This window comes from Lepidochelys kempii, chromosome 3, assembly GCF_965140265.1.
Source record: "Lepidochelys kempii isolate rLepKem1 chromosome 3, rLepKem1.hap2, whole genome shotgun sequence".
In the NCBI taxonomy this organism is placed as follows: domain Eukaryota; kingdom Metazoa; phylum Chordata; order Testudines; family Cheloniidae; genus Lepidochelys; species Lepidochelys kempii.
The window spans coordinates 112,730,318-112,745,191 of record NC_133258.1 but is presented as its reverse complement, the minus strand read 5'-3'; the positions used below and the strand labels follow the sequence as shown (position 1 = coordinate 112,745,191).

The 14,874-nt window shown below is 40.5% G+C and overlaps 1 protein-coding gene across 4 annotated transcripts in view; it reads right to left on the bottom strand.

The window, feature by feature from the left end:
* Window positions 1–14,874, bottom strand: part of UST (uronyl 2-sulfotransferase) — a 292,969-nt gene that overhangs the window by 177,460 nt on the left and 100,635 nt on the right. For all 4 annotated transcript variants that reach the window (XM_073337584.1, XM_073337587.1, XM_073337585.1 and 1 more), the window contains exon 2: window positions 10,870–10,913. In XM_073337584.1, the coding sequence (XP_073193685.1) occupies window positions 10,870–10,913 (44 nt within the window). The remainder of the gene's footprint in view (window positions 1–10,869; window positions 10,914–14,874) is intronic.

The following is a 14,874-nucleotide window of genomic DNA, read 5'->3' as shown; positions in this document are numbered from 1 at the left end:
CCTGTTAGGTTCACACTCTCTCTGGGGCACCTGGCAGTGGCCACTGTCGGAAGACAGGATACTGGGCTGGATGGACCTTTGGTCTGACCCAGTATGGCCATTCTTACGTTCTTAAGAGTTAACTATTGTTCGAGTCTCCTGAGGTAGGTCAGTATATGCATTATTGCCCAAAGATTTATTTACTGATGGCAGTTGTCTGGTTTTAATTTGGAAGTCTTTTTGTACTTTTCCCCACCCGTATCATTCAATTACCCATACAGTGATATTCTATATTGTGTGTTAATCAGGATGCATGCAGAAAAGGGACAATCCATCTTCACTATTTTGGGGAAGAACGGAATAAAATAATTTCCTGTCTACAAGATTCTACCTACAAAAAACAAAAACAAAATAAAAAGTGCAACTAACAGAACATAATTCTCCAGGACTCAATTCAGACTTTCAGACTACCAACACTTCAATTAGTCCAGGTTCACATATTTATCTTTGGAGACACATGGCTACACCTGAGTGACTACAAAAATGAGCTTGTGAGGTTTCTCACCAGCAGTGTGCTCACAAGTATTACAGTAATCTATCTTTCAGCAGATAACATTACCATAGGGCTCTGTCTCATTTATATATGGTGGTAGAATATCATCCAGAATTATGAGTTTTTTTCTTGAAATACTGTAATTGATGGATAACAAAAAGATAATTTAAAAGACTCTTGTACAAGTGTACGTAAACAGCACAAAATATCCAGAATCATAGTTTCTGGGATTTCAGCAGTTAATTTAGATATTCAGTCAAAACCTTTTGGGAGGATTCAGATTACAAATAAACTTTTGTACCATTTTTCTAACACAAAGCACTTTCAGATATTCCATTTGTTCAATCTACTGCTTATCAAACTTAACAACCCAATTTGTATAGTCTCCTAGGTGTACACCATTACTTCAAAATGTGAAGGATGGGTTTGCGTTAAGGAACTGGACTGGAATTCAGGAGTTTTGGTTTCAGTTTCAGGCTGTTAACAGACTTTCTGTACAACCTTGGGCAAGCCACTATGTCTTAGTTCTCCATAGATAACAATCGGATTATAATACTTTCCCACATTACAGGGTGTTGCGAGGATCACTTCATTAATGTTTGTAAGACACTGAGACACTATCAGGATGGGCGTCATGTAAGGACATAGATAGATAGTAATATAAATAATCAGTTTCTTGACCACATGATGCCCAGAATCTGTAGCTACCATATTAAATATTCAAGTAAGTGTCAATGAGGGGCAGGCAAATATGAGTATGTCACACCAATATTTCACACTCCATTAGAGCTACCCATTCAATTCAATTAAAGATAATTTAATCCATTAATACAGTATTTGTTTTAATTCTTCTGGTTTAAAATGTTAAAGTGTTATTCACTGTATTTGCTTTTTTAGTAGCCACTGAGTCAAGTAAACTTCACTGCGAGTTATTTACATATTACAATGTTTCTAAACGTTGACAAGCTCTGTTTTTGAAAGCTTCCACAATGTATTTTGCTTTCATAAGCACCTCTCTGTACAAATGGGCACCACATTGTTAACTCTGAAGTAAAAAAGGCACCTCTCTACTGTACAAACATGCACTGCATTATCTCTGAAATAAAAAAAGCCAACAAAAATAGCAAAAGGAAGAGAATTTCTTGCTGCTGCTTTCTTTTTTTTATTGGCTGTTTCTCCATAGTTAACCTAGACTTCCACACACAGTAGGACCATTTGCTTTTAATAATATGCACCACTTGTTTTGGAGCTGGAATGCTCTGTTTAGCTATTCTATCAAACACACATCTGCTACTATTCCTGCTTTTAAAATGCTTGATAAACAATTACGTGGAAGAGATTTATCTTTATACCTGGCACTTCGCCAGTAACAAATTAATCACTTAGACTGAACAGCAGTATAATGGGAAAAATGTTTCTTAAAACAATAGCAAAAACCCTCCAGTAAAGATATTGCTCATACAAAAACCCCAGAAATAAAACTCTCCAAAACACCACAATTGTAGCTAACTGGATGTTCAGGGGGTCCGGGGAAAAACCCAAAGGCAGCTCTCTTTTGGCAAAAAGGATAGTCTGTACACAACATTTTAGCAGTCAAAAACTAGAGTTTAAACATAAAATAAGTCCAAGATACTAAAATAAATGGGGAGCCAGACCAAAAACTAACAGGTAAAGAGAAGATAAAATATATGGGACTTTAAAAAAAATCCTGGTTGCTACTATACACATAGGAGTTGAACTGAAAAGGAAATATATACCTAGAATGATGACATGATCTTTTAGACAGGCTGCCTTAAAGAAAATTCTGCTTGACAACTAGAAGAGACAATGGACTCATACAGTCTACAACCAATTTTAATTAAGACTTAACTGTAGACCTGTCTGTGGCCAAAAGCAGTAAAAATAATACAGCGTGTATGTGCTATCACAATTGTACCATGTTGCTAGCAGTGGGTGAAACCTAGGATGATGGTACCAAGACAGGGGATGGATCACTTCAGGATTAACTGTTCTGTTAATTCCTTCTGGGGCACCTGGCATTGGCCATTGTCAGAAGACAGAATACTGGGCTAGACAGACCTTTGGTCTGACCCAGTCTGGCCGTTCTTATGCAAGACATTTGCATTTCTTCAGTAACTGGCTCCACAGCCCCAATATCTTTGTAATGGCTTCAACTCAGTTATTAGTAAAATTTGGTTCAGATTCAGCTTGTGTATTGGTATGTGCTTTGTTTGTTCTCTTCTTGACCTAATCTTCACCCACACTCATTTTTGTATTCACTTTATGGTTTGAAGTACTGTCACAAAAGTGCTAAGCACAGGGCTTTGCTGATACCCGAGCAGCTGCCAATAGCATCAGATGCATGACGGGGATCCCATGGGAAGTTTGTCCGAAAAGAGCCCCACTTCAACAGATTTTATCTGTCATCAAGTGCCTACAGCACAGCTTCTTTATTCACATATATATCAGCTGCACAAGCTAAGGACTCTATCCTGCAGCTCTTACCCAATGCTTATACAGGCAAAGCTCTCATCAACCTCAATGGTAGATTTGCTAGAGAAAGGACTGCAATATTTGTCCCCAAGTGTCAGTTTCACCTCCTAAATTGTACTGGAGAAAAAGATACAGTAGAGCTGAGAAAACAGTCATTCAAGGACTGAAATAAAATACATTTACTTTTGTTTTTATTTGCTGAACATTCACACACAGAATCATAGAATATCATGGTTGAAAGGGACTTCAGGAGGTCATCTAGTCCAACCCCCTGCTCAAAGCAGGACCAAGCCCCAACTAAATCATCCCAGCCAGGGCTTTGTCAAGCCTGATCTTAAAAATTTCAAAGGAATCCTTCCACCATCTCCCTAGGTAACGCATACCTCCCTAGGTAACGCATTCCAGTGCTTCACCACCCTCCTAGTGAAAAAGTTTTTCCTAATATCCAAACTAAACCTCCCCCACTGCAACTTGAGACCATTACTCCTTGTTCTGTCATCTGCTACCACCGAGAACAATCTAGGTCCATCCTCTTTGGAACCCCCTTTCAGGTAGTTGAAAGCAGTTATCAAATCCCCCCCTCATTCTTCTCTTCCGCAGGCTAAACAATCCCAGTTCCCTCAGCCTCTCCTCATCAGTCATGTTTCCAGTCCCCTAATCATTTTTGTTGCCCTCCGGTGGACGTTTTCCAATTTTTCCACATCCTTCTTGTAGTGTGGGGCCCAAAACTGGACACAGTACTCCAGATGAGGCCTCATCAATGTCGAATAGAGGGGAACGATCACGTCCCTCGATCTGCTGGCAGTGCCCGTATTTATACAGCCCAAAATACCATTGGCCTTCCTGGCAACAAGGGCACACTGCTGACTCATATCCAGCTTCTCATCCACTGTCACCCCTAGGTCCTTTTCTGCAGAACTGCTGCCTAGCCATTCGGTCCCTAGTCTGTAGCAGTGCATGGGATTCTTCCATCCTAAGTGCAGAACTCTGCACTTGTCCTTGTTGAACCTCATCAGATTTCTTTTGGCCCAATCCTCTAATTTGTCTAGGGCCCTCTGTATCCTATCCCTACCCTCCAGTGTATCTACCTCTCCTCCCAGTTTAATGTAATGGAACACATCAATTTATTTTTGTCTATTACTGTCATTAATTTGCACCAACTGCACAGAAATTTTTTTAAAACAGGTTTATTTCATCCATAGGTACTATTTTGGCTCCATTTTACATGGGAAAGATAAATAAAAGTTCACTCCAGAACATAAATTTTTCTTTAATTACACCTGCCTGAAAACGTGAAGCAATCTAGGAATTCTAGGTACTTTATTTGAAGAGTTATTTTTTTTTTTTTTTTACTGTTAAAGTTATAGGATCTAGTTCTTGGTTTTGGCTGACCTGTGCTCAGAGGACCCAAAAATGGTGAAGATGAGTTGGCTGGTGGTATGTCATCTTTACACCTTGTGATCCTTGGACCAGCTAGGGGGTGGTTCAGTCCCCAAGAGCAATTTAGAGCAGCATTAAGGCTGCTTTAAGTTATGATTAGCTGCAACAGCACCCAAGGATCTGTTCTGACACCTGGGGATGGCTGGAATGCTGCATGGCTCTGTCCAAGTCCTTTACACCGAGGATTGAGAAGGAGGATAGCATAGGCCAGCTACACCAGCTTTCTGTCACTGGAGGATTCCTCTATGTCCAGTAAATCCTTAGCTGGCCACTTAAGCCAACTTTAAATCTGATTTTTTGCTCTTTCTGCCATCAGTATACTCCAAAGGGAGAATCAGACCACCAGAGCAATAGCGTCTGAGTAGGTGCAGCAGTGAGCCCAGCTCACTCTCTTTGCTTATGTTTGGGAAAGCTGCTGCTGCCCCATTTTGAAGTATGGCTGAGAGCTGCCCTGATCTTCTGAAATCTATGAGCCACACACTGGGTTTTTCTCATTCCAAAAACGTGTCCTTTTCTGAAAGTGCTATTTTCAATTCTTCACATGAGGAAAAAAAGTCAGTCCTATTTCAAAATATTCTTATCTGGTACCTAGCCATGTTGAATGCCAAAATATAAGAAGGTTCTCTGCACAACCTCTAAATTGATTGCAAATTGGGCCATGGTTACTTTTCACTATCATAAATTAAAGACGGTTATTAGCCATTATTTACATCAGTCCTGGGCAATTGATCATTGTTCATTAGCTAAAATGCACAAACACTTCTAACTTAAGCGGCTTTTTAAGCAGATATATAAAATTAGAATCAACCTGATTCTAAAAACTTACTTTTTAAATCTCTAAAATCCCCTTTTCATGTTTTTGTTTCATTTAGAGCACACTGTAATTCTCACCGATTAATATCACAGATGTTATAAAAACATTTGGAGAGTTTCCCATACTAGTACCCAGTACTACTATGAATTCACAGATGAATTAAACAAGTCAGAAGTACAACTCCAGGATAAGTGAATTGCAGGATTGCATGCGACAGCCAAGAGCTTCTACAGTTATGCATTATGCACATTAAAAAAAACTGAATGCTGACAGGTGTAGTAAAGTAAGAAGCCCTGTTAAAAAATTCTTTACACGGATATTATTTTAAACAATGGATTTAAGAGCCAAATCATACCTACCAATTTCTGTACGTCATTCCCCTTGGAATCATCCATCTATCACTTCATAATTTACAACTCCAACAGCCTAATATTTAGCTTGAGATAAAAAACGCAGAAGCTGCCTGAATGAGAATCAGGGCGCATGTAGTTTCTTGCCTCAAGCAGATGGCAGTAGCTGATGCTTCAAAGGAGGGTAAGTAACGTATACACACCTACCTAATCATGCAATAGAACTTTTGGATCTGAGGGAAGAATATGGCCCTAAACAAACACTATGAAGTATCTGCACAATATCTAAATGTCAGCGTTGCAAATGTTTAGACAAACCGGAGTGAACAGAAAAATAAGTGAGAACTGCAAATGTGTTGCTGTTGGGACAGTCAAGATGTTTATATCCCAACCTATGCCCTCCCAATGTTTTTAAAGAGGCAATTAGGCACATGCTTCAAAATGTAAGATAATTAGCACTTACATAAGACTATATTCTATTGCCCTGCTGTACTGTTTTTTAAACACCCAGAACTGAGGCTGGTTGGACAAAATGCCCAGAACTTTTATTCATTGCACAAGCACTCAATTCAAATCTGAGCACGTTCAGGCTGCTCAAAACATCCTAGTTCACATTGGGAAGCCCAAAGACTAAGCATGATGACATCAGCAGGACACAGATTTAATCTTATGAGTATCACAGATAATACTGAAGCACGGGACACACTTCAGACTACAGTATTTGTCATCAGAAGTTTGAAACTTTATCTGCCAGCTGGAAGAGGAGTGAAATAAAGAAGAAAAAAGGGATAGACACCACACTGTACTAAGTGAATATACTAAAGATAGTAAGGCACTGGGAAGATCTTAAAGCAATTGCAGATTAGCCAGGAATCTTTAAGACAAGGGAACTAAGGTAAATTTTTCAGACTGTACTATGAAATTGTCTAGGATGGATAAATCTGAACTGTTGCTACTGTGCATTATGGCACACATCCCCCAGCCCTTTTCTTGTGTAACGCAAAACTCCTGAAATAAGAGGAACAAAATGCTAAATTTGGCATGCAAATCAGAAAAAAGTTGACAAGGTTAAAAAAAATCTTATATTAATCTAGATTACAGTCCTTTCCTTACTGGCCTGGGAAGGCATTTCTGAGTGCTAAATCAAACACAAAAAATATGGATCTGGAATAAACATTGCTTTTACTCTGTCAAGCACCGAATACTTTACCCTGGAGGCCAGTTCTAAGCAATTCTTTAAACCAGAGGTTCTCCAACTGTGGTCCGCGGACCACAAGTGCTCCAGGAGCTCCATTCAGGTGGTCCGCGGATAGTTCCCTCTAAGGTGAGTGCCTGGGCAGCCACACATGAGAGAATGAAGGGCCACCCACCTAATTAGTGAAGCTGCACAGGTGTGGCTCACTAATTAGGTGCCTGGATCCTGAAGAAGATGCACATGTAAAATGAGGTGGTGGCCTTGAGGGGAATAGGGGGAAGTGGGGTGAGAAGAGGGGGTGGGGGGAATTTGGGATTTGCAGGGCTGTGGCGGCTAGAGAAGGAGGCGACTTTCCCCAGCTCCAGGGCTGCAGCTGCTGGCGAGAGACGGCCCTCCTTCCCAGCCTCAGCTCTGTGGCTGCTGTGGCGGGGGAGAGACCCCCCCTCCTTCCCAGCCCCAGCTTGGGAGCTGCCGCAGCGGGGGAGAGACCCCCCCCCCCTCCTTCCCAGCCCCAGCTCGGGAGTTGTCGTGGCGGGGGAGGGAGGGCACATCCATCGCATTAAAAAGGTAAGACTACTGATATTAAAATTTGAGTTGTGTTGTTTTATTTGTAGAACAAAAAAAGTTTATTATTAATTTTCTTTATATAGCGCTTTTATCCAAAGCGCTTTACAATAGTTAGCTAACAGTACTAACAACATTTGGAAAGATCATTAAGTGGTCTGCTGAGACCCTCAGCAATTTTCAACTGGTCCGTGGAAAAAAAAGTTAGAGAACCACTACTGTAGACCAAGCATGCTACAATGTTTCTGGGTAAGAGAGAAGCAGGAGACTGTACCCAAACAACAGAAGAAATGTCTTTCAGGGACACACAGGAAACAATTTTTCAAGACAAAAAACCATCATTTAGCTTTATCTTTTTACCTTAGCAGTTATCAGTGGAGAGTTTACTTAAGTTTATTTTATTATCTCTGCTAGGACTATAATGATCTACCTTCATAACTACTCATGCAGGAAACCCATAAGGATACTTGTGCTCTCCAGGTGCAATTAGAAAAAAATATAGCTTAGGGGTTGGGAGAGGGAGTGTGATGTTTAAAAGGGAGGTTTTGTTGTATTTTGAGAGATTAAGGACAAAATTTTCACAAGCACCTAAGTCATTTAGGACCAGATTTTTACAGGTTTTTGGGTGCTCAAAGATGCAGATAGGTGCCTCTTTTCAAAAGCCCCTAGGTACCTAATTCCCACTGAAATGAGTTCACCTGGCAATGCTTCATATTAAAACATACCCACAGCCAAAGCCAATCTGCTATTTATAAAATGCCAGTATATCATGTGATTTCTCCCCCATCCCCTTCCCTTTTTTTTTTTTTAAACACCTCTGTTACAAGTAACAGAGAAAAATGAGAGAATCTGGGAAAGGAAACCTTTTAAAAATATTTATCTTGTCATTGTATATCATTTGCACAGTACATAACCTTGCAAATGAAACATTTACATTACCAGGATATAAACATGTCACCATATTACACTATGCATAGGAAAATAAAATTAACATGATAAAATTAATAGCATGGCAGGATTACGCCTTCCTTTCTAAGAAAACTCACTATATTTATTTATAGAGCAGCAAAAACAATGTCATTATAATGTTCTTATTATGTGTCTTTTCTGGAAAGTCTCAGAGCTAAGGTAACACCAAATTAGGTTTCAGAGAATCATATATATTAATGGCTAGATTGTACCTGGATGCACAAAAGCCTGTCACCACTTTTCCTCTTGCAGAGGCCAGACATAATCTTCATCCTTGCATTCCTGAAATGCTCGGAAAGCAGTGCCCATAACTCAGTCAGTGAAAAAGAGCACAGCAAGACTACAGCGCCCCACAGTTCACTGGCCAGAAAAGTTGGACCAGCATACTACACTTACCTAACCCTGTACGTAAGTGTACTTGACACCTCCACCACAAACACTCCTGGAAACATTATGCTTGCACAATGGTTCTAGCAACTGCTGCCAGCACGCAGGCCATTTTCACATCCCTCACCAATGAAGGCAGCGATTTGGGGTCTGGCCTACAGAATTTTTGTACAGCTATAACTACATTGGCTTAAAAAATGATACAGTTAAAGAGCTAAAATTGCCTTCTGTGGACACAGCTATTCCAGCATTAAGGGTGCATCTATCAGGTATTCACCCACGAAAGCTTATGCTCCAATCCGTCTGTTAGTCTATAAGGTGCCACAGGACTCTGCCGCTTTTACAGATCCAGACTAACACGGCTACCCCTCTGATACAATCTAATGCTAAACTACAATAGTATTATTTGTGTCTATTGTTTTCCATATTATATTCACTAGTTGATAAAACACACCTAATTTTAAATTTTAATGTTATAATCTACCAGTTTGCCACCTACCACTCTTCTACTATCTGACACTAGCAGCACAACTATTGAGGCCTGCTCTACACTAAAGTGTTAGGTCAACCTAAGGCAGTTTACTTTGACCTAATTATGTCAGTGTACACGCTACAGCCTTGCTCCTCCCGATGTAAGTGTCCTACTACACTGACACGATACTTCTACCTCCACGAGAGGCATAGGGCTTATATCGCTATAGTTAGGGTGACACAGTGCCCCTGCAGACACTGCGTTACCTACATCTATTGGTTGTCACTGTCAATTTCACAGCTCTGCTGGGGCCATGAAATTGACAAGAAAGCTGTCTCCTGGTTCCTCAGCCCTGCTGCCACCCAGGCTCCTGGCTCAGGCTGCCACCCAGGTTCCCTACGGAGAGCCATGCTCCACCCCGGGGTCCCGGATCCCCACACTGCCCAGGCTGCTGCCCAGGCTCTCAGCTCCCTGCCAGGAATGGGACATCCGCACTGGGCTTCTCAGCACCCCATCCCTACACGAGGAAGGGAACAGCTGCACTGGGCTTCTCCGCTCCCCACTGGGAACGGGGCAGCCACCCGGGCTCTCGGCTCCCCACTCCCAACTGAGGGCATGGCTGCACTTAGGGGGAAGCTCTGTGCCCAGAGTGCAGTCGGCTGCCGTGCTCAGAGCTGAGCCCAGCTCCTGGTGAGAAGCGGGGAGCTAAGAAGCCTGGTGCAGCTGCCCTGTTCCCAGTGGGGGGCTGCATGTGCCTGCCACTCTTAAGTCAGTGGAAGCACCCCTGATGAAGATGCACACCACTGACCGAAGAAGGGCAATGTGGATATCACCCCCCGCAGTAATTACTGCATGGCTGTAAGTCAACCTAATGTAGGTCAACTTAAGTTTACAGTTGTAAAATGCCAGTATATCATGTGATTTCTCCCCCATCCCCTTCCCTTTTTTTTAAAACACCTCTGTTACAAGTCTCATTTAAAAATCAAGAAACAGTAATGTTTATCTTGATAACCATTTCCTTTTAAGAGTACACTGTCCTCAGCATAAACCAGTGCAGCCACTCTCAGATTTTTTTTTTTTAACATAGACCCCAATTTCACTGAGTTCATGTATTCTGCATTTGTTTAAGGTTTTAGAAGTACTATACCTGTTGAAATACTTTCCTTTTAAAAGGGAAACACTGAGAGGAAGAGATTTAGTGTGAGGGTTTAGAAACAATAGTTTAGCCCTGTTAGGCTGTTGTGAGCAAATACTTCACAAGAACAACGATAACTGTAACAATTTGATGACGCTTCCTAAAGTGACCAAGTGATAATACTGTTCCAGAATAGAGGACCACTGAGCATTCTATTGTACGTGTTGATAAACTGCATCATGTTGGCACCAGGAAAGAACGGTTTGAAATCCCGTTCCCACTGACTTCAATGAACCAGTTTTACCCATGTTAAACGTATTTTTGTGCAAGCTATCTACAAAAGCCTGAGAAGAAAATACGTTCTAAAAAAGGGGGGGGCAAAAGGGCCAAATTGAGCTTTCAGCTACACCAATGTAAAACTCAGTGGAGCTCCTCCATATTTACTACGGAGGAACAGAGCATAATTTGGCCCAAAATATACAATAGGAAAGCAGCTGGTAAGGATGGAAGGAGCTCACCTTGCGCGGGGGTGGTCCATGGTCATCCAAGTAAGTGGAATTTCCTGGTGGGGGGAAAAGAGACAAACACAAAAATTATGCAATGTAATTTCAAACCCATAAAAATTACTTAGTGACATCTTATGGGAATTAGTGTCCCTCCCAGTGTTTCTGTTTTGTCACAGGAACCAAGTCAAACAAACGCTTTCTCTTGCTACATTTTTCTTTTTTTAAAAACTAGGGGTGATTTGGCTCATCCACATGTTTGACAGCCAGTTGCACAAATGTTAGAGTTTTAGTACAAAACTAAATGGTCCAGGTGTATGAAATGGGACAATGGCACCTTTAGTTATTCACAGTATTAAAAAATATAGTGTACATGTATAAGGACAGAGTTGTAAACAATTATAATTCATGAATCTCAGTAGACACAATTTAATTTTAAATAACATCATTCTGGGGCTGGCTCCTAGATTTTGGTCAGATTAAGTTGACAAACACTGTGTGATACCTACACTAGACTTTCTGCATTTTCCTATACCGGATTCCCGCCCACTGACCTGTGATTTAATTTCTGTCTCAGAATATTCAAAAAGTCTGAACAAACAATACTATTATGCCTGCCATTCCAACTTGCTCTCCTTCCTGAGGCCGAAGAAAAAGCCCGTGATTCTCAAGTGCTTTCCTGTAGGTTAGTCCAATATAAAACACCCACCCAAGACCCACAACTTCAGGGTTTTTTCTATTTTATACACACACACGAATAAACGCATGCAGCATTTCTTCCTTAACTCTCACTCTGTTCCCCATATCAAACAGAACCTTTCCTAATATACCCATCAGAAGGCAAAAGGCTCTCCGCAGTTCTGGCAGTCTCCATCAGGCTGACAGCTACATTCAAACATCTTGTCATCTGAATCATCTCCAAGCCCAAGATAGTAAGAAAATCCCTTTGTCCCTATACCAAGAGGCTAGGTAGTATGAGGATAAAATTCATTAATGTTTATGAGGCACTAAGATACCAGAATGATGGGGCCCACATAAGTACCCCCGAGAGAAAAAGTTCCTTACAAATGAGATCCACTGATAAGTCAGTCTCTGGATCCCAGGATTGTTCAGTGCTGCAGCGGCAACACACTCTGTCTTTGGGAGGAAGAAGTGTCTCATGTAGCTCGCAATGAAATGCTCTGGTTAGTTAAGAATGTGTACTGCAGACTCAAAGGGTTTCCATTCCATCCTCCTTGGCCAGAAGGACAGCGGCTCAACGTAAGGATCTTGCAGAATTATTCATGGTACCATCATAAAAGAAAGCATTTTGGACAGAGGAGGCATGAAATCCAATAGGTTTGCTAATGACAGCTCCACACCACTAATTTAGTTAAATACAACTAATCAATCCATTTTATTAAAAAAAAGCTTGAATTACTATGTAAATTAAGTTTTAAAACTTTGTGTTTTCAATACTTTTTCTAATTCCTTTAAGTTTAAAAATCACTTGTCTGACACTATAAAGGGTGGGAGTCAAGAAAAACTAATCTAGGGTTCAACATCATGTAAAACCTACTCCAAATCCAAAGAAGATGGTTCTTCACAGTTTTCTTGGTCTGGCATGAGAGTCCACGAATGCAGAAGCCTCAACATCTTTTATTTCATTGAACTGGCTCTAAAGAACATTCACATTTTTCACTTCAAGTCTCCCTCATATGTCCTTAATGCAAAATCAAAAGCTCATCTTCTTATTATTCTAATATAATAGTACCTTCTCCTTGTGGGACTAATTAATTAATTGCTAATGTCTATTTTCTGGTTCAGAATGCTCCACTCTCACCCCACACCTAATATTGCATTCCACTGATTCTGATTGCCTGGAAAATAATTCTATTCACAAATAATTGAAAGGAGTCCTATATGGTCCTTTGATAAAATGGTTCTTCTATAGGCAAAGCCTCTGAAAAAACATGTTTGATGGGGAAGAATCAGCAGTTCAGAAAAAAATATTGTTACATATAGTTTGTCAAAGCTAAGACATTATGCTAAGACCATTCTTTCCAGCACTAGCCATAGACTACGTTTCCCTACCATCTGGCCATGTGTACATATCAGTTTTCCTTAAAAATGAAGAGTTTGTATGGAGTAGCTAAATGCGTCCAGCAACCCACCCCATAATGAATGCAGTCAAGAGAATGATGTTATTGATGTAAAAATGACTTTTAATACTTTTCTTGAAAATAAGAGTACGTTGTCTTTCTTGCTCTGCGTTAAGCACAGACCTTTATTAGGCAAGGCAGACAATTTTTAAACAAACGAACACATTAAAAATGGTAGATAATATCTGAAAAGTAGCAACTCACTAAAAAGTATGAAATTGGTAATAGGTCTTTTTAAAATATTACATCTTATTGAAAAAAGGTATGTTTAAGCCTGTCGAGTCACATTCACACTCATACACACCACTGTAGTTATTCCAGGCATTTGAGTTTACCAAAATTAAAAGAACATTAATTACAATTTTAGCAAACAGCTGTCATGGTTATTTTGCTGAAAAAAAAAGATCTGAATTACTGCTGTTTTCTTTTCCTCTCAAGTTTTAAACAGATAAGTATATTCATACTATATACTGTAGCTTATAGTACGTTCCCTACAAAAGACGGAACTAGAAAGTATGAGCTAATACCTTAAAAGGAGAAAATCTTTTTTGAAATACACATAAACATTGAATATGGTCTAATTATTAACATCTCACCTTTCTATACCACTGTTTCTGTATGTTGCATTTTCCTCACTTTGTTTTCTTGAAACTAATCTTTCAGTGTTTGAGCAACTACAATGATCTTCATATCTGGCTTGGCACAGGTATTTCATGTGCTTGATTTCTGTTTTTAAACCAATTTTTAATTTTAGCAGCTTGATTTTGGGTTGCTACTACACACATTTAAAAATAATGAGTCAAATTCTGAGTGGATGTAAACAGATTCATTTACCATGGAAGTCTCAACAGTGAAAAGTGGTGATATAAACTTGTCACGAGACAGATATAAGTGGTGAAAGTTTAAATAGGATTGATTTGGAATCCAATAAGAGTAACTTGCACAAACCAAAAAGGGGGCAAAAAGGGTAGGTCACCAGTAGGGAAAATTTACTTCAACCCTCAAATTAGATATCTTTTCCTGCTACATTTCATTCTTCTGCCCCTTTGGCATGTAAGTTAAAGTTATTTTGAACATGTATGGAATGACAAATCAGTGCACTAATTTGAATCCTCTTTTTTCAGTGTAGCAAGTTTAAAACAAACGTTCCCTTTTGATAAACAGATGAAAGCTTTTGCCAAATGGTTAACAAAAAACCCAACAGATCCAGGAATGGAGGACATTGACAGGAGAGAGCTTTCTCTATGGCTGGGGTTCTCAAACTTCATTGTACCCTGACTGCTTTCTGACAAGAAAAATTACTACACGATGCCAGGAGAGGGACTTGAAGCCTGAGCCCTGCCAGCTGGGGGTGGGGGTGGAGGGGGGTGGGGAGTCAAAGCCCATGGGCTTCAGTCCCACGCAGGGGGCCTGTAACCCGAGCCACACCATCCAGAGCTGAAGATGGGCCTGAGCAGCAGGGCTCAGGCTTTGGCCTCAGGCCCCAGCAAGTCTGGCAACCCCATTAAAAAGAGGTTGGGACCCAGTTTGGGGTCCCGATCTACAGTTTGAGAACCGCTGCTCTATGGTATGCTCCCCACTGCCTTCAATCCTGTTGAAGTCCTTTTGCAAATATTCTCACTGATCACCACATCACAGTATCAAGCTCTAAATTCATATCGATGTAAAGCCAATCTGAGAAACAGCTTTACTGGGAAATAAATCTGCAGGAAGTTTCATATAGCAAGTTGAAAACCTGGTAAGAATGAAGAAGGTCTTCTAGTACAGCAGAAGGGGTTATGGAAGGCAAACTGGGAATTGAACCTGAAAGACATCTACAAAATACATGGAGGACTTGCAGGTAGGAAAGAAGGCTCCACTTTCACCCCAACATGGCCTC